This window comes from Microchirus variegatus, assembly GCF_963457635.1.
Source record: "Microchirus variegatus genome assembly, chromosome: 18".
Lineage (NCBI taxonomy): Eukaryota > Metazoa > Chordata > Actinopteri > Pleuronectiformes > Soleidae > Microchirus > Microchirus variegatus.
Genome location: NC_139819.1, coordinates 16066869 through 16093173, shown reverse-complemented (window position 1 = coordinate 16093173; position 26305 = coordinate 16066869). Strand labels below are relative to the sequence as shown.

Sequence of the window (26305 nt, the reverse complement as noted above, 5' to 3'; positions counted from 1 at the left end):
TTTTTTATTAAACAGTTAATTTGTGTGTAACTTTGGGTTAGGTTAGGGTTAAATATCTGAAGTGACCACTAGGGGGCACATGATAGCCATGATTATTTTTGTAGAGATTATATGTGCAACACATAATAAAGAGGTGGTAAGAAACACCTGAAGAGAGAAGATGGAGAGACAATAAGTAACCAAAGAGGAACAAAGAAGAATACTACAAACTTAATGATTATCTGAATGTGGGAATGCTCCTGAAAAAGAGTTTCATCACAGCCACTTATTTCTGCATGACATATTACATCAGAGACAGGAAACAGATGACATCTTCCATCTGCATCACTCTGATACCACACACACACACACACAAAGAGGGAGGAGGTGAAGACTTAGTTAGAGGAGAGGTAGACACTCTACATCCTGGACTGAGAGAAGTAATTCAACCAAGAAACAAAAAAGAGAAAAGAGACGAAACAAAAGAAGGTGAGAGGAGTCGAGTGAAAGATTGAGGAAGAAGTTAATGTCTGAAGAAATGATTCATACGCAACATGGGGGGGAGAAGGTAGAGGAGAAGAGTAGAAGGAGAAGTTTGCTCTGAACAACAGAGGAAGCAGAGAGAATAAGGAGGACAAAAGGGGAAAAAAAAAAGTTTGAGTTGCAGCAGGACGACAAGGAGGAGAGGAGAGGAGCTGAGAGGAGGTGCCAGGTCATGGAGGAGGACATCAGGAAACAGGGGATTCTGCACCTGCAGCAGCAGAAGTTTGGAAAGGTAACAGAAAACACATGCTCACAATACAATACAATACAAAACAGCTAATGTTGGCACTGTGTGTGTGTGTGTAGAAATGGAAACGTGTGTGGAGTGTACTGTACAGAGACAGCTCCTGCTCCATCTCCAGACTGGAGTTCTTTGAGTGTAAAGACGGAGGAACGGTCGATAAAAGTGACAGAAGTCTGCGCAGACAGCAGGAACACAAGAAGGTATAATACAAGTGGACTCTAGTGGACTCAATTGTCCCTCCTGGATTCTACTGAAATCTATTATGCTCGGCTATGCTGTGTTATTATAAATTTATTTTCAAACTTTATTGAAATGGATTTCTTCCCTGTTTGTCCTTTATTTGTACCAAACTACTTTGGCTCATAATTCAGTGTTGTTCGCCTTGTTTACCTTGGTGATAACATCCTGTGTCCCAGGTGATCCGTTTGTCAGACTGTATCCGAGTGTCAGAGGTGGAGATAGACGGCTGTCCCAGAGATACAGGAGCTTTCCTGGTGGAGACCACAGACAAGATCTATGTGTTCGCTGCAGACAGAGTGCAAGTGGATGACTGGATACACAAACTGTGTGAGATTGCCTTCCCTGTAAGTACACGCACAATTGTAGAATTCATTGTATGAGAAAGTATCAAACGTCTGTGATTGACATAGCCACATGTGCATGAGAGTACTTTGTAAAATCATAATCAATGAACACAGACTGCCACTGCATTACAAAATGCATCTTGAAACTGTATTATACAAAGAGGAGGCCATATTTCAATTTAGTGCAGAAACACAGTCAAGTTCTCTGGGCCTGAACTCATCTGAGATACACCACAAGGCAGTGGAAATGTGTTCTTTGGTCGAAGAGTCAGCTTGTTTTGTGAAAAACGGGCCATATTATTTAAATCCTTATATTTGGGACTCTGGAGGCTAGTGATGGGATCGGCAGTTCATTTGAGTGTACTGAATCACTTGAATCAGTTCATTAAAATGATTCGTTCAAAAGATTCGTTCACCGAATCGTTCAGTTCTAAGCAGGAGCCCAGTACCCCGCTACGTGACTCACCTCCTCCCTGAGTGCAGTACGTGCGCGCCGCGGGTCATAGAGTGAGTGAGTGACAGCGCGGACCAGATTCATGTCCTCAGCGTCAGTTCACCTGCTCTCTGTGTGTCAGTTCGTCCCTCAGCGTCAGTTCACCTTCTCTCTGTGTGTCAGTTCGTCCCTCAGCGTCAGTTCACCTGCTCTCTGTGTGTCAGTTCATCCCTCAGCGTCAGTTCACCTGCTCTCTGTCTCTCAGTTCGTTCGTACGCGCGAATCATGAGTGAGTCAGTGTACTGACAGTGTACGAATCACAGCAGCACGGCCGGGCAGACACAGTTCACAGTCACTCCCTCTCCCTCCCCGCTCGGCACTCGGCGCACGTTGGCTGGCGTCGTTTGCCGAAGATTCACGAGTGAGTGACGGCGTCGGCGAATGACTTCACGAGTGATTCACAGGACCCGGCAGTTCCACTCCCGGCCGCCACGCTCGCTGCTGAGCTCAACTGAACTAAAAATGGAACGAATCAGTTCATGAAGTGATCCCAGTCAGTTTGTTCACTCAAATGATTCGTACTTTCGAACGAATCACTCCTGACCGACACAACACTACTGGAGGCCCTATCAGTCTGCAAAGTGTGAAAAAAGATGACTCACTCATGTTTTTGTGGTCCTCCTCACGCAACTTGCAATGTTGACTTCCACACTCATTGGGACGCCACAATGCGCTAAATTCCTGGAATTGTTGTCTCGCGGAGCTCCATTTTGTCCATAAAACACGCGAGACTGCTGGCGAGTGCAACGGTATCTGAAAACCAGAAGTCCGCAGAGTCCATGAAAAGTTCTATTCTTGGCTCCACAGTGCAGCACAGAGTCCTACACAAACTTCCAGCCTCAGAGGATTTATCTGTCCAGTGGATATATGTTATATATCATGGCAATGTGCCTGCTAGAGCCTGCAAATGATCGCTTTTCCAAATGCTAACTGCTGTTAGCTGCCAGTAGCCTATGTGGCTGATGTCATTTCCTGTCCCTTAAGTTTTGTTTTACTTTTTTTTAAGGTGGACCTAAAGAGATATTACTAAACAGAGCGTTCTGAACAGGGCTGTTTTGGCAGATCGATTGAAATGCTGTGGTGCTTCATGCTTATGGTATTTTGACCAAAGCATGTCACAGACATGTTTATTAGAACACCAGGGAACTAGGTTCACATGGAGAAATAGGGTATAATATGACTCCTTTAAGTCAGACTTTAATGTATCAAAGATCATAAAGACCATCCAGACTGTTGTCAATGAAAGGTGCAAAAGCCAATATGTGTGATGGTTTGTGGGAGCACCAGTGTCCACGATGATTCCAGTGATACAAAGGCTTACACTGGGATTTTTGAGCGACATAATGCTATTAACATGCCGTTAGTATCATTGAGAGGAGAATCACATAAAAGTGACCACAGACTGTTAAGCATCTCAAGTCTTGCATATATTAACATTCCACATATAAAACTGCAGCAGTCTGTATCTTCAATTCCCAGACAAGTAAAAAGAAGGTCAGAGTGATGATGACTCGAGGGGGAAGCTGTGTTTTTGTCTTGGTTTGTTCATGCTAAATGTGTATGGGCCTTATAAATCAGGAAGCAAACTGACCGTTTCGGGTTTTTTTTAAAGTTAAGAAGCAATATATGATAATTCACAAGATATCATCTGGTGAAGCCAAACATGCACTTCCTCTTTCTGCCTATATATGACATTTGTACACAGTTTATAAAGCAGCAGCCAATCACATGGTACCTTTGGATAGTCTGAAACACACATGACACTAAAGACAGGGTTTTTCATTTGAAAGCCAACAAGTAAAATAACTTCAGAAGAAAGTCTTATAACTAGACCATAACATTTATATAATGCAAGTGGTGCATCAATTATGCCAACAACAGAAATGTCTCTGATTTGTGGATTTTATTGGATTTATTGCATTTAATGTTAAATAAAGGAGTCAGTATTCAGTGCAGTATGTTTTTGTTTCTGTCAGATGAGTTGGACAGAACCTGGTGGGAAGCGCGGCAGCCTGCAGAGAGGTCACAGGGTGGATGAGGACGAACGGATGGAGGAAAACTTGCTGTACAGCAGCAGAGACACAGGTACATGTCTAACATCTCATTTTAACTGACTGACGGAGGCAATGGTGGACCAACAACTCCTGTGTGCAGTTAGAAAAGACAAAGCTAAAGTGGCAACCTTGTTAGGGCTGAATATGTGTCAATACCTCATAAATCCACGCCTGAAAATACCTGAACTATTCCTTTAAATCTACAAACTAATTTGTCAGTAACATTTAAGAAGACCCTGGTTATGATAATGATGACACATCAGGAGAACTGTGCACAAGTAGTTAAACGTGGCTCTTGACCTGCTCTTTATTGATGATGTTTTGGCAGAATTGACTTAAGATCAAAGCCTAAAAAGCCACAAATACTTGAGTTCAGACCTCATTGTGAACTGTTCAATTTTGTGCCGTGAACAGTTTTAAGTTCCACCCCCTTCTCCTGTTGCACCATCGACCAAACCTCACTTCCTCTTGCAAACTTTTTTTCCCCCCATTGCAGCTAAATTTAGCAGCCTGTGGCTTAAGTGATGCGTTTATGCACTACAACACACACACACAAACACACACAAATCCTTTTTTTTTTTTTGTTCTTTTTAAACATGTCCTGCCCAGTACCTGGGACATGGGACACACAAATCCTTAACATGTATCTATGGAGTCTCGTGGTGACTTAACACTCAGAGCTCAGGGGGATGAGACTTGTAGATACACTGACGCAGCTCAGGTTTTGACTGTGTGCTTTTGTATTGCTTCATTTCTACATGTGTGAGTGTTGTGTCATGGAAACTTGTATGTGTGAGTTCCTGCTTGCCTGTGTGTGTGCGTCTGTGAACGTCTTTTGGTGGTTATGAGGACAACTTGTGGTTGTCGTGAGCCATCGTGAGAGCCGATCCTCCAGTTCCCTCGTCTTGAAAAGCTCTGTAGAACAAAGTTAGGCTTGAGGTAAGGAGCAAGGGAGTGCACTACTTAAATAAGTGTCCTCACGACTAGGAAACTCAGCTTTGATCGAGAAGGAACAGACATCCTGTCTCTCGACAGAAAGCTGCAGCAGATGTACTCAGATTATACTATATGGAGTAAGGACAGCTGAGTATTACTACGACAATGTTTTGTTTCTTTTAACCACCACAGTTACAGTTTGTCAGATCATTGAGGCCATGATGAGAAGCTACTGTTTCCCCACATCCTGACCTGACACACCTGCAGCAAACACTGACTCTTTGACTTCAAACTCCTAAATCTTAACGTTGACATCACATAGTTAAACCTGAGTGAAGGATTTCAAACACTGAAGTAATGAAGTAACTTGAACTTACTGATGGAGGCAGCAGTGGATCAACAAAGCATGTTTTTAACATTTATTGTAGACTTAAAGGTGCCATATGTAAGAATGTGGCTGAAAAACGGTTCCTACATTCAAATTCAAAATACCGAGGTCTTTTCGGTTTCTTTCTATGACGTAACTGGCAACCTGTGGTTGCTCGGCAGCTGAGACTCTACTGACTGCAATGAATGCAATCATTTTTTCCTCGTCTCTCTTGTTGTTACTTGTGTTTTTCGTGCATAAGCAGTACTGACTATGTCTCAATATGTCACACAGTTTTAAATGGGAACATGAATTCTGATTTTGGTTGTTTTAAGATGTGACTCAGTTTGTAATCTTTACAGGAATCAGAGTCACATGACATGTGACCATGACCTGCAGCTCTCCATGTTACACTGTAGCACTGAAACACACAGATGTGACTTTAACTGAGTCAGACTCCTCAAACTATATCAGGTTGTTATTTAAGAAGCTGGAATTATTTCGACTGATGATGAAAAATCGGAATTGTTATATTGTGGTAAAACTCGATTTTTTTTTTTTTTTTTACTGTGGATCAACTTGTTAATCATTTATTTTATCCGTACATTTGTATGATATTGTGTGTCTGTCTCAGTGCGTGAATTCAGAGTGTGTGTCAGGAGGACTGAGGCCTCGGACCGCTGCAGACTGAAAGGAGACGGTCTCCTGCGAGCAGACAGGGATGCTCTTCACCTGCTTCATAAAACAGGAGACATCTTTTTCACCTGGCCGTACAGATACCTGCGCCGCTTTGGCCGAGACAAGGTGACACAAAATGGGGCCTGAAAATGGCATATGTTGAAAGCAGATTCTAGATCTGTGTGGGAAAGGGACAATAGGATGGTGGTGTGTGTATACTTGGTTTTTGATGTTTAGCATGTGACCTCTGCACTATTTTATAAATGAGGACTCACACTCAGACAGACCAGGACAACTTTACAATCAGATTAATGTCAATATGCTTGATGACTTGCTCTTGCTCTGTCCACTGTCTTCAGTCCACCTTCTCCTTCGAGGCAGGGCGGAGGTGTGAGTCTGGCGAGGGGAGCTTCGAGTTTGAAACCAAACAGGGAAACACCTTGTTCCAGGTCGTGGAAGCAGCTATCAACCTGCAGAAGATCCTCCCCCACAGACAGACCTCCAGTGGGGACCGGGCGAGTCCAGAGACTCCACAGAACCTGAACCTGCCCCGCACCCATATCCCACAGCCCCCTGCTCCTCAGGTCAGCTGACATTTCAGGCAATCTGTATGTGATTTCAAAATTAAGTGTGGCTCTTAAGAACAGGGTGTGGACTAAAAAGAATTAGGATTTGCTATTAAAGTCACAAATGCCAAACTAAATAAGGTATAAATAACTTTTTAGTGATAATTTAATTTAGTTTTTATAGGGGACATATTATGCAAAATCAACCTTTTAATCATTTAAATCCTTATAATTGGGTCTAAGTACAGGACATGAAACACGCAATGTTGACTTCTGCACTCATTGGGACGTCATAATGCGCTCAATTCCTGGAATTGTTGTCTCACGGAGCTCCACTTTGTCTGTAAAACACAGGAGAGTGCTGGCAAGGGCAACGGAAACTTCTATTCTTGGCTCCACAGTGCAGCACGGAGTCCTACACAAGTAGCCCAGTAACCCTGTGGCTGATGTTACTTCCTGTCCCTTAAGTTTCGTTTTACTTTTTTTTAAGGTGGACCTAAAGATTTACTACTAAAACGAGAGTTCTGAACAGGGCTGTTTTGGCAGGGTGATTGAACTGCTGTGGTGCTTCATCTTTATTATTACTATTCATTAGATTTCTAGAGCGCTTTTCTAGACACCCAAAGCGCTTTACAAATTACCCATTATTAATTAACACATTCTTACTGGTGGTGGTAAGCTACGTGTAGCCACAGCTGCTCTGGAGCAGACTGACGGAAGCGTGGCTGCCAATGTGTGCCAAACGGCCCCTCCGACCACCACTATCATTCACACATACATTTGTTGCATGTTTTTTGAACTGTGGGAGGAAGCCGGAGAACCCGGAGAAAACCCATGGACACACGGGGAGAACATGCAAACTCCTTGCAGAAAGGCCCTTGCTTGAAGTTGTTCCGAACCCAGGATTTCTTGATGCAAAGGCAAGAGTGCTAACCACTACACCAAGCCACGGTTGGTGGGTTGGTATTTTGACCAAAGCATGTCACAGACATGTTCATTAGGACACCAGGGAACTAGGTTAACTTTGAGAAATAGGGTATAAAATGACTCCTTTAATGTGCTGGGATGTGTTTGTTGATGTCTGCAGGCCGTGGACGGCGTGTACAGCAGAGTGTGTGAACATCCAAATCCTCAGATGTGTCATCACAAAGAGAACTCCACCACATCACAGCAACAGCAGCGCCCTCAGCTGGTAGGACATGGAGCTGTTTTATTTTACCGGAGAGGATACAAGTCATGACTCATATTCCCGGGTTGAGTTATGAAAATACTAATGACTGTCCTTTTCGTCGTCCTCTTTATAGGTTTTTGAAAAGTGACTGTACATTTCCACTAGTTTCCTCTCCTTTTATCAAAATGATAAAGACACTGTCAGATATTTGCACATTGCTGCAATTAATTATAATTTTTATGAAAGCATATGACAACAAAGAATGATTAGAAAAAACTATTAATCTCACTAATAGATACTATTTAGTCTTTTGGCACTTGTGAAAAACTGTAGGTTGAGTCTCTTATGACTCCTACTTCAGGCTGTTCGAAGTCAGATAATGAGGCGCGCAACAGCTTCACCTGCTGGACAAATGTAGCTGTTACAATGACTGAGAGATGATATATCATTGGCCCCTGATTTTTCCCTCTTTTCCCCTCAGTCTCATCTGGAGCCTCCGGTTGAGAAAGTGCTAACCGGAGTGAAGAGTTTGACTCTGGACACTCGTGGCCTCCCTGTCCCTCGTAAGAACCAGGTGAAGATGATTTCCAGCTGCCCTCTGCCCCACGCTGAGCCCAGCCCCAACCTGGTCCCAGGCTCCATCTCTTCACACAACTCCCATCTTAATCCCAAACTGAGTTCCAATCCAAACCCAGAGCAGATGTACTCTCAAATCACACAGCTGGCTGCCAGGGAGCAAGGAATCAAGAGGGAGAGAAGGGAAGGAGGATGCATCATGGCTCCACCCTGCACCCCTCCTCTAATCAAGCCAGACCCAGATTACTCCCTCCCCTTTGACATTATCAACAAGAATGTTATGGCGGACATTCTGAGCTCCCATCAGGCTCCTATCATAATCTCTGAGTCTGCCACAGACCCCCTCTATGACAGCATTGATGAGCTGAAGATAAGAAACTTCCAGAGCCAAAGTGACACACTCGGACTAACGTACAGCAAAGGGGATCACATCTATGATGAGCCTGAGGGCTGCGCCGCTGCTCCTGGTGGGCAACAATCCACCACTCCCTCCTCAGTGTACGACGACCCAGAGGAGATGAGAGGAGACGCCTGGAGGGTCATGGGCAGAGCTGCTGATCCCAAAGGTCACGAGTACCCGTACAATCCCCGAGTGGATGATTATGCCGTACCCAAACGGCCACAGAGGGCATTTCCTGTCACACAAAGTACCGGTGAAGAAGATAACACAGAGGAGGAAAATCAGGAGGAGGAGGAGGACGAGGAGAAGGAGCAGGGAGAGCAGCAGCAGCAGCAGCAGGATTCACCATACAACAACGTCATGGTGAAGAAGGTGTAGAGACTGGACACTGCTGTAAATAGATAGACCGGTTCATTATTATGAAGTTAAAAAATTTGACAAAAATATATGCATTTAGGCAGATGTGTACCTGCTTGCTTTAAAGTATTGCACAGCACACATATCAGTCTATTTCAGTATTTCTTCTTTCCTTTAGTAAAAACAGAAAATCCAACTTTGCACTAGCTGTAGGCTGTTTTTATTTCAACTTTTCAACTTTTTGTTAACTTTCCATTAACAAAGCAGGGGTAAGGTCATTCTCATGTCAAACATCTATTTCTTGTGGATGGTATCTGATCTATTATGATAGAAACCATGGCTGTGGTGGAAAATGAACAAGCTCCAGGTGTAATATAGACATACATCTAAAAAAAATAAATCTGCTAATTGATTTGGCAACTAATAAATGAAATGAATAAATGAATGAAATGAATTGTAATATGTTGGGAACAGGTTGTAATATATTGCATGTTGTGCAGCATTAATATCTGAGGATGATACTCTAAAAGGATGCAGGCTAGAAGAGGCAGTGATCGTGTGACTGAGTTGTTCAAAGGTCTGTCAGCACCATTCTTTGCACTGGTGTACCTATCCATGATTTTCACGATAAATTAACGAATAAAGTATAATATTAAATTAAGTAGGGGAATTGTGTCATCTGTAGAAAAGCAACAGTTATATTATATTTTCTCGGGAGACATCATGAAGGAATTACGTAAATCACAGTAACTCAAAGCTAATGCAAACAAACAAATTTGGCCTCAAACATGAACAGTTCACTTAATATTTAATTGATTTAAAATCAGCTTTTATGTCACTGGTTGACTGTGTAAACATTTATTGTATACTTGACTGTACTATATTTTGACTGTGTAAAAGATTAAGGTCCCCACAACATAAGGGATACTAAACACACACACACACACACACACACACACACACACACACACACACACACACACACACACACACACACACACACACACACACACACACACACACACACACACACACACACACACACACGGGAGAGGGAGAGGGAGAGGCATGCTGGGATGCTTTTGTAGCCCGCAGAGTCCCTCAGGGGGTCAGTGTCACTGTGTGTGTGTGTTTGTGTGTCCACTGACCTGGAAGCTGAAGGGAACCCACTCTTCATGACACCAAACACCAGAGAGATAAAACTGTGATGTCACACGTGTCCTACTTTATGTTCACAGCTGAGCTCAGCAAAAAAGCATGAGACATTGATGCCACAGGGAGACGGTTTTGGATGAAATATTTTTTAAGTGTCTGTCACTCCGTCAAGGGACAACGGAGACGGCAAGAGCTGTGATTGGTGCTCTAAAAACATAATTTCTGGAATTACTTGCAGCGCCATTTTCAAAACAGCGACTACTACCACGTAGCGACCGAAATACATTTTGAATGAAAATGCAAGAGCATCTTATAGGGCACTGCATTACTTTTCTCCTTTAGAAACAATCCATCCATCCATTATCTACCACTTTATCCTCCACAGGAGGGTCATGGGGGGTCCTGTGCCTATCTCAGCTGACATAAGGTGATAGGCGGGGTACACCCTGGACAGTTCGCCAGTCCATCACAGGACCACATATAGTAGACACACAACCATTCAAACTCCATGCAGAAAGGCCCTTGTTCAAACCAGGGCTTGAACCCAAGGAAACCCGGGTCTTCTTTCTGCAAAGGCGAGAGTGCTAACCACTACACCAGTCCTTCTCAAACAGTGGGGCGGGCCCCCGAAATGCGTTCTTCATCCTAAGGGGGGCATAACAGAAAATAATTGAGAATCACTGCACTACACCAACTGTGGCCCCCTAGAAATAATCAATTTTTTAAAATGTATATTTTGCTTTAGAGGCCACAAATGAATGGCTGCAAGTAGGACCACTCGAGAGGGTACAGAGTCAAGAGGGCACTTTAGCATGCAAGCTTTTTGTCCATTAGGGAACCATGGGGCGATTGACCCCCACCTGTGCAAACCACTGGGTACTGTGAGAGCTCATAGCACTGACAGGGCTTATGTCCTGTTTCACCATGTGACATTTTTTATTTTTTTTATTTAATTTTTTTTAATTAAGACAGATGGACTTTATTGAAAATGTTATCTCCTTGAGGTGGAAATGACTTGATGTCGTCTGGTAAAAAAAAAAAAAGGTTGTCATATTCAGTATATAATCTCCTGCATGTATGTAAACAAAAATGACCAACAATTGATAAATAATTAATCAATAATAATCCATCAGTACGACACAGTGATGGACAGCAACACATGGACGTCACCATGTATGTGATTTACAAGTTATAGCTGGTGAACAGGGAATGGAAAAGAGTGTTGTTTCCATGGCAACCACAATAAGGATCCAGAGCTGCATCCCTGTTGCTGTGGCAACTGTGCATCGTAAGAGTGGATGGAATAAGGAATGTGATACAAAAACAGAACCACGGAAGAAAAACAACAACAACAAGAGTGGCATGTAATAGTTGAGTTTTTTTCCTTTTAATTAAGCTCTCACTCTCTCACACACGCACGCACGCACGCACACACACACACACACACACACACACACACACACACACACACACACACACACACACACACACACACACACACACACTTTAACCTTACCACAATCATGTTTATGTTTTGAATGTGGCGCCACCTACCACCGTCCACCAATCATTGGTAGAGTCTCAGCTGCCGAGCAACCACAGGTTGCCAGTTACGTCAGAAAACGAAACCTAAAAGACCTCGTATTTTTGAATTTGAATGTAGTAACCGTTTTTGGCCACATTACATATGGCACCTTTAACTTTAAGAAATGAGGTTCTGCCTCATTATGACCAGCTTTTGGTCTCCATTAGGACTCCATTACTGGTCCTGACAAGGTCAGTGTTAATGCCAGAAAAGGCCAAACAAATGCAAATCAAACACACTCACACACACATGCATAGCACCAACAAATTTGTCCCATCTGTTGACATGTCAGTTAGGTGTTGTGAATCATTCCATGCTTCATGTATGTGCATAAAACCTTTCACATGAGTCAAATGACTTCTTATCATATAAGATACTTTAAAATAATGCATATATTATAATGAATAATGAATATATATTTGCAGAAGTATAGAAGGAAGCGTGTGTGAAATAGGGCCATGCAAACACGGATGAATTGATTGATTGACAGCCCACAGGTATATGCAAACACATACACACTATACCGTATAATGATTATTTCTATGTATCTTTATATAATCCCCCACAGCATACATCCTAAATCACACTTTAATATGAAACAGTGTTATAAATAGTCGAATAATGACATGCGAGGTAAACCGATTACTCATACATAAAGGCAGTGAAGTGCGATCGCGCGGGAACTCGACGCTTCATGAAATCACAAACACAGGAGCGAGAGATTACGCTCGTGCCCGCTCGCCAAGCAGCCGCGCGCGCCTCCTCTCCTCACTCAGCGAGCGCGCGGGAGCGAGCGTCAGCATCCAAGGGCAGACCGCGGGAACGCGAGCATCAGGTCATCTGGACGTTGTCCGTCGAGCGACATTCTCCGGACAGCGTCACACGGAATTAACGGCGAGAGAAAAAAATAAAATAAACACGGAAGAAACGAGCGGCTGTGTCCAAATGGACAGAGGACCGTGAAGAGCCGGTGAATCAACAGGACAATGAGCGACTTCACCGACAAACTGTGACTGACAAGTGCGTGTGATGCTCCGGTGTGACGCTGTGAACGAGCGGTACAACAGTTCAAAAAAGGACAGAAACGACCTTTAACCCGCGACAGACCTGAGTCACGCACCGGTACCAGACTGATCGATCACCGTCAACAGGAGACTGAAGGACACATCCACAAAACCTGCAGAAACCAGTGAGTCACAGTTTATTCTGCTTTTATTCTGCTTTAATTCAGCTTTCCTCATTCATTTATCATTCATTCGCCGTCTACCGCTTTATCCATTAATTTATGATGCAAACTAATAATAATAACAACAATAACAACAATGTCATATGTGACGTAATTGAAGAAAGTGATTCACTTCATCTGCTGTCTGTCAGATTTCTGTTAATCATCACCACATCATAGCTCCGGCGTTCAAATCAAAAACAAAAACTGATTAGAATAAAATATTAAATATAAGATTTGAGTGCCTTGGTTTATTCTATAGACACTCAGGGATTGTCTCCTGTTGAGTCTCAGCAGTCTATTTGTTGACAATAATGAGAAATAATCTATAAAATGAACAACGACATTGAGTGAGCTAGGTATGAACAATGAAAATCCTACATTCTCACTCCTCCTTCTGCATCCTCATTACGCCATCATCACGTCTACATTCCTTAGTCCTCAATCTAACACACTCGTAACGCTAACTCCTCCCTCACCCCTTGATCCTCAGTCCTACATCCTAGCACCTATGCATCCTCACTCCTTCATTATCTCTCCTCCTTCATTCTACATGTTTGCTCCTTTCTCCAGTTCCTCCACCATCTTCACTCCTCCCTCCTCACATCTACATCCTAACTCCTACATCATCAATCCTTAATATTTGTTTCTACATGATGATCACGCCTCCTTCCTCGCCCTTGCATCCTAACCTCTACACCAGAGGTCTCAAACTTGCGGTGTGCGTGGGCCACATGCAGCCCACTAATCATTTGCATGCGACCCGCCACTATGTATAATTGTATATATATATATATATATATATATATATATATATATATATATATATATATATATATATATATATTAGTTATAATGTAATATAATAGTTATAATGAGTATTTCCATGTGTTTTTATTAATATATTCATTTTGCATCATTAATATGTTTATATTGTGAACTGTAAATCGTTCTATAGCAAAACAAACACTGTAATGTTGAAATGATGTGAAATATCCATCATCCCTCCATCCATCCATCCATCCATCCATCTATCCATCCATCCATCCATCCATGCAACCATCCATCCTTCCATCATCCATCCATCCATCCATCCATCCATCTATTCCTCCATCTATCATCCATCCATCATCCATCTATTCATTCATTCATCTATCTATCTATCTATCTATCTATCTATCTATCTATCTATCTATCTATCTATCTATCTATCTATCTATCTATCTATCTATCTATCTAGCTATCTAGCTATCTATCTATCTAGCTATCCATCCATCCATAGACCCTGGACAGATTGCCAGTCCATCACAGGTTCACATGTGATGAACAACCATTCACTCTCACACTCACACCTATGGTCAATTTAGGTGTGACATGCAATATGGGGGCATATTGCATATTTTTATCTGTTCTTCTTGCTGCAAAGGCAAGAGTTCTAACCACTACACCACCCGTGTGGCCCATGATGGGAAATATAATCCTGAATATTTACATTTTTATATTTCTGAAAAAAACTAGACGTGGGCCATTGGCCAATCCTACATCTTTTCCTCTGCATTGTCCTGTTCTAAATATTCACCACTCATTCCTACTCTTACATCCTCATCCCTTCAACCTCACTTCTCCATTCTCGCTGCTTCTTCCTCATTACTAAACCCTCATTTTTTTTTTTATTATTGTTTTTAAATGCTTCTTTTATTGGCTTTCATTAGCCTTCTTATTGTGACAACACTGAATTGGATTGGATTCCCTTATCCTTACTCCTTCATATTATTATGGTATACCTTCACCTGTCACATTCACACCTCCTCCTACCCTGTTTCACACAAATACAATCTCCTGTCATACTCCATCTGTCCAAAAGATGTCCCTGTGCAGCCTATTCTCATCAAAGATTCGTACTGAAGTATGGCAAGCCGTTTGATCATTATTCAATATCCTTGAAATCAGACTTAAGGTCTAAGCTTAAGGTCTAAGCTTTTTGCCCTCACTAGTAAGACTATTTGGCACACTAGTAGAATGACTGTCTTACAAGTAATGCTTTTTCCACTACTAGTGGCACTTTTGGCCTACTAGTGCGCAATCAAACCTTACCAGTAAACTACAGTGCTGTACTAGTTACACTACTAGACCCTACTAGTAGGCATGTGTCACACACTAGTAGCCTCCTGGGCCATACTAGTAAGTACCAAAATGCCAACGAGTAGTACTAGTAAGGTATGTCTTACCTTACTAGTACTACTAGTAAGTACTAAAGCTCAAGTGCATATGCTCACTCAGGCTCGTGTCATTGGATTTTCGTAGGATAACGTGCGAAAAATGGGGTACATCATTTTTTATACGTTTTCATACGAACCCTTCATTAGAATACGTTGCCCTGTTATGTCTATGTGTCCACCTGCTCAACTGTTTTCCATTGGCTCAGTCACCTGATCATCCCTGTCCATTGCATTGGGCAGAAAAACAAACCGTTTCAATCCCATCTCCTCCTGCTCCTCCCTGTGACGTAACCTTCCTCTGCTCCTCCTCCTCAGTGGAGCTGCGTGGTGTGCTGCTCTTCACTGTGCTGCATTGCTGTTCAGTGGCCCTTGGTGGCTGCGAGCCGCGGCTCGTGAACATCGGCGCCGTCCTGAGTCAGAAACGCTACGAGCAGGTGTTCAAGGAGGCGGTGAGCCAGGCCAACACTCTGTACGGGAAGGACAAGTTCAAGATGAACGCCATTTCGGTCACGCACAAGCCCAACGCCATCCAGATGGCCCTGTCTGTGTGTGAAGACCTCATTTCCAACCAGGTGGGGCACTCCCTTCTTCATCCTTCATCTTCTACATTGGTTTAAAGGACTCATTTCACAGACCAAACAATCCATCATTATCTACCACTTTATCCTCCTGTGGGGGGTTGCGGGGGGTTCTGTGCCTCTCAGCTGACATAGGGCGATAGGTGAGGTACACCTGGACAGTTCGCCAGTCCATCGCAGGGCCACACAGAGACAAAGAACCATTCACCCACACTCTCACACCTACAGTCAATTTAGAGCGACCAATTGACCTAATCCCCAGATTGCATGTTTTTGGACTGTGGGAGGAAGCCGGAGAACCTGGAGAAAACCCGCGCACACACAGGAAGAACATGGAAACTCCATGCAGATAGGTCCTTGTTCCAACCGGGGCTCGAACCCCAGTGTTCTCATTCATCAGTAGAAAAAAGTTTATGTTTGCAAAATTTCAACTTACGGATCAACAAAGTCTGACTAATGTACTGGATTTTCTCTATGGCCTTTGGTGTAGGGAGTGAGTGTTTTACAAAAGGGACATACATATTAGACCCCAGTGCAAAAAGGTTGTCTGACAGCAAGATAAAGCAGCAAACATATTCTTAAACTCGAATAAAACACTGAAATCCTGCAGTGTCATGATGAATACCAAAACTTTTCTGACATGTAGGGAAATAATATAATTCAGAATCATAAAACTTACAAACTTGTCGTCATCGCCAGAGGGAGAAATAAAATGGAGGCTGGAGATATGGAGGAGGACATGATGGAGGACAAACAGGTCATTACAGTGGGATTGAGGATAATGCCGTTGTCCCTCATCTCCTCAGAGAAGGTGAAGGTCAAACATCCACTTAAAATTAGATACAAGTAGACGTCTGGAATGATGAATGTAATTATTTCACTTGTTTATATTTATTGGTATTCCACATTTTAGTCTTATAGTTTATTTCAGATAAGCCAAAAATGATTAGAAAATTTCACTTATAATAATAACAGACTAAGCCACTGAAGTATCATTATGACCAATCAAAAGTAATACATTCTCAGAATTTACTTCAGAGCTTCCACTCCATAGCAGCATGTTTGTGACTCTCAGTAAATCTGTGATTGGAGACCAAAAAACGTAGATGAGTGAAGAAAGAGCAGCTGCTGCAGGGAAATCAGAGTGATTAGCGTTGTCTGAATGTGTCCAATGTGCTAAATCAGACCATAGTACTACTACTATGCTAGTTAAAGAATGAAGATTGTGACAAGCTGTTGCATCAGTCCAGTTGTACTTTTACAGCTGCATTCCAAAACCACCATTGTTGTCCTCAGAGTTCTAATTGAGCAATACTGTCTGTCTTGCACTTTTCACAAAGTGTCTGTTTATTTACCCACATACACATCAGTACATGTAACAAAGACATTATTCACTCATTCATGAATGACTAAGAATAGAAAACACACTAAAAGAAGCTAAAGAGGCGTCATACCCATTGGCAAATACCAAACATCACAGGTTAAAAATGATCAACTTTAAACAGTTTGATGAATATACTGTAGATGGATAAGAGTGAATGAAACAAAAACAAATTAGGAAAGCACTCGGAGAGCGCAGACCTCCGCCAAGGCAGCTCAGTGCCTACAAAATACACCCTGTTGGTGTGCAGCGTGTATGGATCACTTATTCCTGGTCCCATTGCATACATTTCCTGCAAATTTCATCCAAATCCATCTGTGACTTTTCAAGTTATGTTGCAGACAGACAGACAGACAGACAAACAAACATACACCTCCTTGGTGGAGGTCAATTATTCGATCCGAATGATGAAATTTACAGAGCTTCCTGTCTGTAATCTGTCGTGCACCTTGCTTACCGCTGCCACATCTTGCGAGTCGTGCGCCTCTCTGGCAGAGCGGCAGACCAGTGTTGCCAACTTGGCGAACCTTGTCGCTAAATGTGGCCACTTTCCAACTCCTCCGAGCAGCGGGTGCTGCCGGGATCCCCTCTGCAGCAGTCCCAGCCTGCAGTCAGAGCTGAGCGGAGAACCTGAACACTTCGTGTCCAGGCTGCTAATGAATCGTGCAGGCACACGGCGTTGTTCATGTTCAAAGGACTGGTACAAACTTCGAACTGTCATGACTCCACCCCTGGGTTAAAATGTCTAATCAAATACTGGTGAACTACATTGTTATTTGTTTGACATGTGAAAAACAAATGTAATCTGGGAGAAAATATATTCCTTACAAAACTTAATTGAGAATGCAGCTTACTGTTGTGGGAACATATTTTTTGGTGACAGAGAGAGTTTGGACTGAGAGAATCTGAAGAATCTGAAGAGACACAAGATTCTGTGATGAATCAGAGGACTTCTAATGTCATCCACAACAAACCCACTAAGAAACGAATGAGAGGAACTTAATGTGTTTGTTTCCTTCAGTATGACAGTGATGCAGTGACAGTTTCAGTTCACAGGTTCACTGCAAAGGTCAGTCCTTGTTGTTCATGAGACAACATGATTAAGTCTGATCCCATGTAGAATAAAAACCTGAGGCTCAGAAAACAGTTTGACTACCCCCTACTTACAAATAAACTGGAGACAAGCTTCACATTCAACATGATACAAGAATGTGTTTCCTCTGAAGAAGAAATTAGGCCAAAATGGCGGAGAGAGGGAGCGAGAGAGAGATGGACATCAGATTAACATTCTCTTTCTGTGCAGAAACATAGATGTAATGAGGATGAAGGGATTACACACACACGCACGCACGCACGCACACACACACACAGGCCCTGTTGGTTGGTTTGTGTTGTGATGGTGATTTGCTGAAACAAGAGAAAATGTGAGAGCTTAGTGTCACAACACTGAACATACCCGCACTTATTTAAATGTGCACATTCATATATTGATAAATATTCATTTGGAGACAGCGGGGGTTGTCATTGTTTCTATGAGGACACACTGTTTGCAGTGAAAAGTAGTAATATTTTTTTTTTCTCTTGGCAGAACATAAAATCTCAATGTCGTCGTGTCAGCCTTTATCCTCTGCTTTTCCTCAAAGCCATCTTCTTGTTCCACAGGTCTACGCAATCCTGGTGAGTCACCCCCCTCAGTCCAACGACCACCTGACTCCGACACCCGTCTCCTACACTGCTGGCTTCTACCGAATCCCAGTGGTCGGCCTGACGACACGCATGTCCATCTACTCTGACAAGGTAAGCTGAGCCACCAACAGATATGAGACACTGGTGACAATGTTTTTTCTGGTGCTCCTCATGGCTCCATCTTGGGTCCAATAGTTTATCAGCTGTCAATTGAGTTGAACTCCAGTTGAACTCATGTGAAATCACCACAATGTACCTTTTCATGAGTGATTATAGCTCGGTCACTCATGAAGTTTGAAACTAGGAGGTGCAGCTCAACTACCAAAGGTACACGCTTAGAAATAAAAGTGCTAAGTAGAACCATATAGGGTGAACCCTTTTGGTTCCAGGTAGATTACTAAGGGTTCCAGGTAGAACCTTTTTTTAAAGGTTACAAAGAACCCTTGAAAAACCCTTTCTTGGGGAAAGAGTAAAATTGGTTCCAGGTAGAACCTCAGCACTTGTAGAAGAACACTTTTGGAACCCTTATTTCTAAGAGTGAACAGTGATTGTTGTAGTAACACCAAAACTCAATGCAGCACATTTTCAACCAACATGGGTTCACATGTACGGTATTTGGTTCATGGTTGTGGTAAAGGCAGAGTGGTGCTTGAAAGCAGAGAATATGATTCAGACACTATGCTGGAGCCCACTGTGAATATTTTCAATATGTATTATCATAATGTCATATGACTCACAGCATAACTACTTAAAGACTGCCTAAGGTGGTGCTTATGACAATGAGGGCAACATGAATGGTGGATAACTGTGAAATTAATGCAACTCCTCAAGTTTCTGAAAGTTTACTTTTCAGGGTTATTTTGTATGAACCCTGTAAAGGACAGTGATGTAATCAGGAATGGTTTGAACCACTGTTTCCCTGGTTTCTCCTTATTGTGTTCAGTAGGTGTAGGGAGACAGGATTTCTGTTAATCCTCCTCATTAGCAAAACCAACAGAATGGATATAGTCTACAATTAAATTGGATATTGCTGTCAAACTTTTTTGGTGGCTTTTAACACACTTGAGTGGCCTACAGTGTCAAAGATCTAAGTTATATACTGAATGTTATGTTCGTCCTGTTTGGGGGCATCCTCAGACTCCATTAGGTGCAGGCTGTAGATTATTTATTCCAGGTCAGATTCTACCAGACATGGGATTGGAAGTAAACCTCTCAGACTCTCAGGTTCTCAATATTGATGAAATCATCAGCCCCAGAATATCTCGACAACACTCAACACTTACTTCCAGACCCACAATGAAATATTTACATGTTTATCAGTCGCTGTTTCAGGTGAAAGAACACAGAGTCACTGCTTGTGAGGTTTTCACAGCTTATGTGAAAATATAGGTTGGAAGATTCGAAAAAGCGGAAACTACTCTGTAGTTGCAGTCAAAGAATAGCAGTGGTGAAGAGAGTGGATTTTTTTCTTGTCTTGATGACCTTGATGATGGTGGTGCTGGTGGCAGGGCCAGACAGGTTAGAGCAAGGATATTCAACTTAAGGCCCGGGGCCAGAACCGACCCTTCAAGCAATTTGGACCGGCCCATGGCCCATTAACCCATAATGAATGCATTATTAAAAAAGCCAATAAAACCATAGCTTCACCTATTTTTGACACTTTGCAACACTTTGCATCCCTTTTTGGCAAATACTAGTACAGCTGTAATTGTAGGCAGCCTATATATGTACCAGAATATTTTGCATTATGAGACAACTGCAGCAATTGTACCTGAATAATATTGGTACCGTTACTTATATTTCTGCATAAATAGCCTTTTGTGGCCATTGTACCACCTTAATGTTGTTTATATTGCTACCTCTAATTTTGTAAGAGCCAATTGTGACTGTTCTCCCTGAATGTTGGTGGTACTGTAACTGTAACCTTTTTGCACTATACGCAAATTGTATTGTACCTGAATGTTGCAAATGTATAATTTTCCCGAATTTAAATAATTCATTAAAATTATTCCTTTAGAGGTTTCCAAATATTTTCAACTTATCCTTGTTCAGGGTGATACTTACTATTACTATAGAACATTTCAAGTCATTCCAAGACAGTCAGCTCACTGTCAAAGTGCATCAGGGCAAATGGATCATTTCTTGAATTTTAAAAAATCATTAAAATTATTACTTAAGAGGTTTGCAAATATTTTCAACGGATCCTTGTTCAGGGCGATGCTGACTTTCAAGAAATTCAAGTCATTTGTTTGCAAATATTGTTGCTTACTCTTTTTGCACAAAACTAGCAGCCATTTCAATAAATTGTGTGCTAAGTGCTAATTAATGTTATCATTTTCTATCTATTTGTATCTGTTTACTGTACATGCAACACAAAATAGTAGAACAGGGGTTGACCAGCCTTCTTGCTGGACAGACTTCCGAAAAGCTGGCCCTCTGGAAATTTTAGTTGAATAGCCCTGGGTTAAAGAGTTCAGAGTTCTGACAGCTTGGTGGATGAAGCCCCATGAAGTTGGTGCTGCTCACCCTCTCTATGGCAGCACCATTGATGGTCAGTGGGGCTGGCTTTGCTTGTCCTCTCCAAAAGTCAATCACAATCCTGCTTGGTCTTATCCACGTTCAACAGGAGATTGTTGTTTTTGCACCACACACAGCTGACCTCATGTCTGTAGTTAGTCTCATTGCTGACTCACCATATCATCCACGAACTTCACTATCTGATTGGTTTTGAAAGGAGGGTGGAGAGTTGAGCAGATCACATCGTCTGTGAACCTGCCTGTTGGTCTGATATGTGAACTGGAAGGGGTCCAGGGTGGGGGGAAGGGCAGATTTAATTTGGGATATGACCAGTCTTTCGAAGTGCTTCACAATGCAATTTTCAAATTGACATTATAAACAGTAATTGATCTTGTCTTCATTTTATATGATCAGTAATCGTCTTTATAGTTACTGTAACAGCAGCGACAGGCTAATGGCCTGTGCTGTCATCGCTCTTCGTCTTCTTCAACTTAAGAAACAGACCAGAGAACCACCAGGGGTTTTACCTGCTGTAATGAATAATGAATATGATCTACGACAGAGATGCCAGGGTGAAATTGGACAGGGGGCCGGATTACACTTTCGAACTGAAAACACATGAATAGGTAGGCGATTTGAAATTATTCATGAAGGCCTACACATCAAAAAGAAATTGCATTGGCACCAAAATATCCTCACAATGAGGCCTACAATTACATTCATTACAATTACAGCCTAAAGCAGGAGACAGTTACCCTCTAAAAACTTAACAGTTTCCCATCCATGCAAGTAAGCTACATTTATAAATTAGAAATGCAACAAAATAGACTTAGTTAAAGTGTAAACTGTTAATTTTATTATATTTATCAAAGGCTTGTGCATGAAAACACGTCAATGCATAATTAGGCCAATTAAAAGATGACTAGTTTACCGTCAGCACTACCAGCGCAGCTGCCACTGAGGATTCCACTGGGAATTAAATATATACCGTAATTTCCGGACTATTGATCGCACCTCAACATAAGCCCCACACTAAAACCACTGAAGTCATCTTCTTCAGCGCCGGACCAGAACAACCCCAGAACGTCTCCGTCAGGCACAGTCTCTCCCTCGCCGCCGCTCTAAAGCATTATTGTCAATTAGTCGATTCTTCAATTAGTCGATTCTTAGTCGTAATTTCAGGGCTTTAGTCGACCAAGAATTTCTTTGGTTGATTACAGCCCTAGTGACATGAATATGTTTCTCTTGTTGTTGATTTGTCTGTGGCTCTTGGTCCTTGTTGTGTGGAACAGTCATCATCATCACTTTGCTGCTTCTCCTGCTCAAAATCATGAAAAAATCTCCATCTTTTCATAGAAAGTTTTTCTCATGTCAGCCATATCAAGAGTTACAGACAGATAATCCACACATAATAGTTCACTTCATTTGTGTTGAGTGCACTCATGGCTTTAGGATAGAAGCTATTTTCTATATCTTTAGTCTATTAATCCATGCTTGCATAGCTCTGAAATGCCTCCAAGAGGGCATCAGTTCACAAAAGTGATGTTTGGGGATGGGTTGATGTGCCTGATGATCAAACCTCCATGTTTGTCTTATGTGGAGATGATTCTCATACCAGCAGTATTCGTTGCTTACATATTTAAAACATTTACTCAACATCCCACTGTCACAAAAATCACATGGGCAATTGTCATTAGTTTGCTGTAGTTTTTAAACCAATCGCTGTTACACTTGTTTTTTAGTCTCAACAAACAGAAAGTTAGACACCACATTGCCAGAATACTTTAATTGTCGTACAGAGCTTAAACCATAGATTATTGGTACTGTTGTGGAAATTCTCTGCTGCTGGTGAAGAATGAAATAGAGACCCAGATCATAGTGAGCCCTCAACATTTAAGGGGTCTGCCCCTCCAGGCCGTGCTTTCACACCCCACGGCAGGAATCTGGGCTGATTCCCCACCGAGATATCCTGCAGATGTTGTAGTTAGGTGCGGGTTGGGTCTAGACATCCTAATTTGAATACACAAAAGGACCTCATATCTTTTGTTAGGAAAGGGGTGTTGGGCATCTGTAGCTCTGAGACAAAGACATTGAATTTACCATTACAGTACATGGACATAATGTGATTGAAAGCTTGTTCTGTCCAATGGTGGATGAATGCAGGTGCGTCTTGATGTGCTGTGGGAGCTGATGAGCTCTCACCCAGTCTCTAAGCCCACCACTCCTAATTTGGTTACTTTTAATGATGCCAGACGAAATACTGAAACAGTTGACAAAGCGATGGGTGACATCCTGAACCACAAACAAGATGAAAACAGTTATACAATTATGTTACTAAACAGGATCTTATCTGCAAGGACACTTTACTGACACCTTCATCCTTGTCCTCAGAGCATCCACCTCTCCTTCCTGAGGACGGTGCCTCCGTACTCTCACCAGGCAAATGTCTGGTTTGACCTGATGAGGGAGTTCAGGTGGAACCACATCATTCTTATTGTGAGCGACGATCATGAGGGCCGTGCTGCCCAGAAGAGACTGGAGACACTGCTTGAAGAGAGAGAGACCAAGGTTTGTTCACACACACACGCACAGTATGAAGATATGTGTGTGTGTGTGTGTGTGTGTGTGTGTGTGTGTTGATCTTACCCAGGAGAGTGAGGTTTTCACTGCATGAAAAATAATAGCTAGTGTGTGTGTGTGTGTGTGTGTGTGTGTGTGTGTGTGTGTGTGTTGACTGGCGTGAGTTGTCTCATCTTTCCATCAGACTGCAGTTTCAGTCAACACAATAATATCTGCATAATCTCCGACTGTTGCCTTGGAAATTAACTCCCAGTTCAATATCATAAAGACACATTTTGTTTTATTATTATTTTGTATGCACGGCTTCATCAAACAGTGACCCAAAATTATGGATTACCCATCAAGAGGTGACAGACATATCTGCAATTACTTATTCAGATTTAGACTTATTATATTATTAAAGTCACACAAGTGCACACGTGTTATCTGTGGCTGCTTTCGGAAATATGTTAGTACCAAAGTCCATCAGAAAATCTGTGCTTTTTATATCAATATAGATATAGGGGTAGTTGATCCACTGTTGCCTTTATCAGCCTTAGAATTCCCTTTGTTCAGTAACACAGACTTAAGGCCACATTATACTTCTCCGACTGCGTAAAGCGTTATCCGACTGCGTCACCATGGAGACGCCTCAAGCCTTTATACTTCTGCGTCGTGGTGACGGACATGCTCTGCAATTTCCCGCCCGATCAGTAGCGGTTGCTGCGCAAGGTTGTTGTACTTCTGGCTACAGTGAGCAATGGTGTCCGAGAGAGAAAGAGAGAGAAAGACTGTTGTTGTTGAAACAGTTGCTGTTTCTCACTTTTCTGTGTGACGGAACGCAGTTTTAAGATCATTTGAGGCGAGAAATTGGCTATTTAGAGTCGAAACATGTGCCGTGTGTGTTAAGATATGACGTATTTATAGTTTGGCAGCGGCGTTGTCGGTGGGGATCAGCCCCGCGTTGCGTAACCTACGCAGAGCACTTTATGCAGAAGTATAAATTGGGCTTTACCAAAATGAGGTAGTAGGAGACCAGCAGGTGTCATAACCCTGCAAGCTTAAGAAAACGCTGATTTTTCTGTGGACTTTTGTGCCAGAGATTGAGCAGCTAACACAAAACACTGTCTAACAATGGGATAAAGCAAAAAACATATTCTTGAAATAGCTTAGACTTTAGCCAGTGTACTGTAGGTCTTATTGCTGTGAGCCTTACATTACGTGGCTACAATCTGTTTTTCTTGGTAGCCATTTTTTCACCGACAGCATGCCTATCTGTCTCATGCTGTTTCTTGGCACAGTGGTAATGTACAGATCAAACATTACTCCAGTATCATTTCCACTAAGCAGTGCAGTGTAATTCAAGGTTTGGAGTGGTACACCCTGATCTGACTTGGGTTTGCACCGCGGGGTGAGCCAGATATGTAGATCACCGAGCTATTTATGTAATATGCATCAGTACACAGCATAGCTTGCCATTAAATTCCACTAAGAAGAGGGCAGCAAAGTAAACAAAGAGCAACAATTGATGGCATCCAGCATTCTGTGTTTTCTCTTCTTGGCATGTGACTATTAATCACAAGAAGAATACAAGCGTCTTTATAGAAAAGGCTGCAGGCTGCATGAAAAACACTGCAGCATTTCTCTACCACTGTGTTTAAGTGATGTTCCTCTGTCACCCAATTAAACACTGTGCTTGGTACCCCAGTGGAAGGATGCCAAACACTGGGATGGTAAGATTCAGTTATTTTGGCAACCTTTTCAACATTTGACAATGTAAACAAATATGATTTTGTAGCTTACCAAATAGAACTACTACACTCTTAGAAATAAGGGTTCCAGGTGGAACCTTTATAAAAGGTTCCACCTGGAACCAAAAAGGGTTCTCCTATGAGGACAAGCCGAAGAACCGTATATGGTTCCACTTAGCACTTTTATTTCTAAGAGTGTACTACTAATAGAACAAAAAAAGCAGCGCAAAGACAAATCGGGGATCGCAAAGAACAAGTGTATTTTCAAACAATAAAATACAACATTTTTAAATGATTTAATCGATATACAGAATATTGACATAAATCTAATTCCATAATCAGTGTTTATACAGTATTTTAAACACAATAACATGTGGAGAAGCGACATTTTTGCAGTTTTGCCATTAACGCCATTATTCTTTACACATGTATTTTTTTTCTGTTCACTGTTACATTTCCCAAAATATTTTCGATATATCCTTATCTTGTAAGAAACTTGTTTCCACAAATGGACATTGTTCTCCTTTAGAGTTCTGACTAAGACGACATGAATGCATGTTGATATGATTCTGTGTGACAACAGTTCCTAATAACATCATCATCCAAAATAAACCTCTTAACATCTGCTGATTTCACTGTGATCAGCAGATGTTTTCAGTTTTAATGATACATGTGAAAAGATACAGCACTGACAGTACTTA

The 26305-nt window shown here is 42.0% G+C and overlaps 2 protein-coding genes across 2 annotated transcripts in view; both read left to right on the top strand.

Annotated features, from left to right (window-relative positions):
- Positions 1 to 694: 694 nt before the first annotated feature.
- Positions 695 to 8969, top strand: dok2 (docking protein 2; the record flags this gene model as incomplete). The annotated part of the gene is made up of 8 exons (XM_083904617.1): positions 695 to 754; positions 829 to 966; positions 1183 to 1350; positions 3820 to 3928; positions 5835 to 6004; positions 6238 to 6462; positions 7532 to 7636; positions 8097 to 8969. The coding sequence occupies 8 exons, from the start codon at positions 695 to 697 to the stop codon at positions 8967 to 8969; spliced, it is 1848 nt and encodes a 615-aa protein (XP_083760743.1).
- A 4600-nt stretch (positions 8970 to 13569) lies between these two features.
- grin1b (glutamate receptor, ionotropic, N-methyl D-aspartate 1b) overlaps positions 13570 to 26305 on the top strand; it is a gene marked incomplete at both ends in the record, with an annotated part of 48202 nt that continues 35466 nt past the window's right edge. Inside the window, 4 exons of the mRNA XM_083904616.1 lie at positions 13570 to 13618; positions 15448 to 15704; positions 18754 to 18888; positions 23686 to 23862. Coding sequence (XP_083760742.1) covers positions 13570 to 13618; positions 15448 to 15704; positions 18754 to 18888; positions 23686 to 23862 — 618 coding nt within the window. The remainder of the gene's footprint in view (positions 13619 to 15447; positions 15705 to 18753; positions 18889 to 23685; positions 23863 to 26305) is intronic.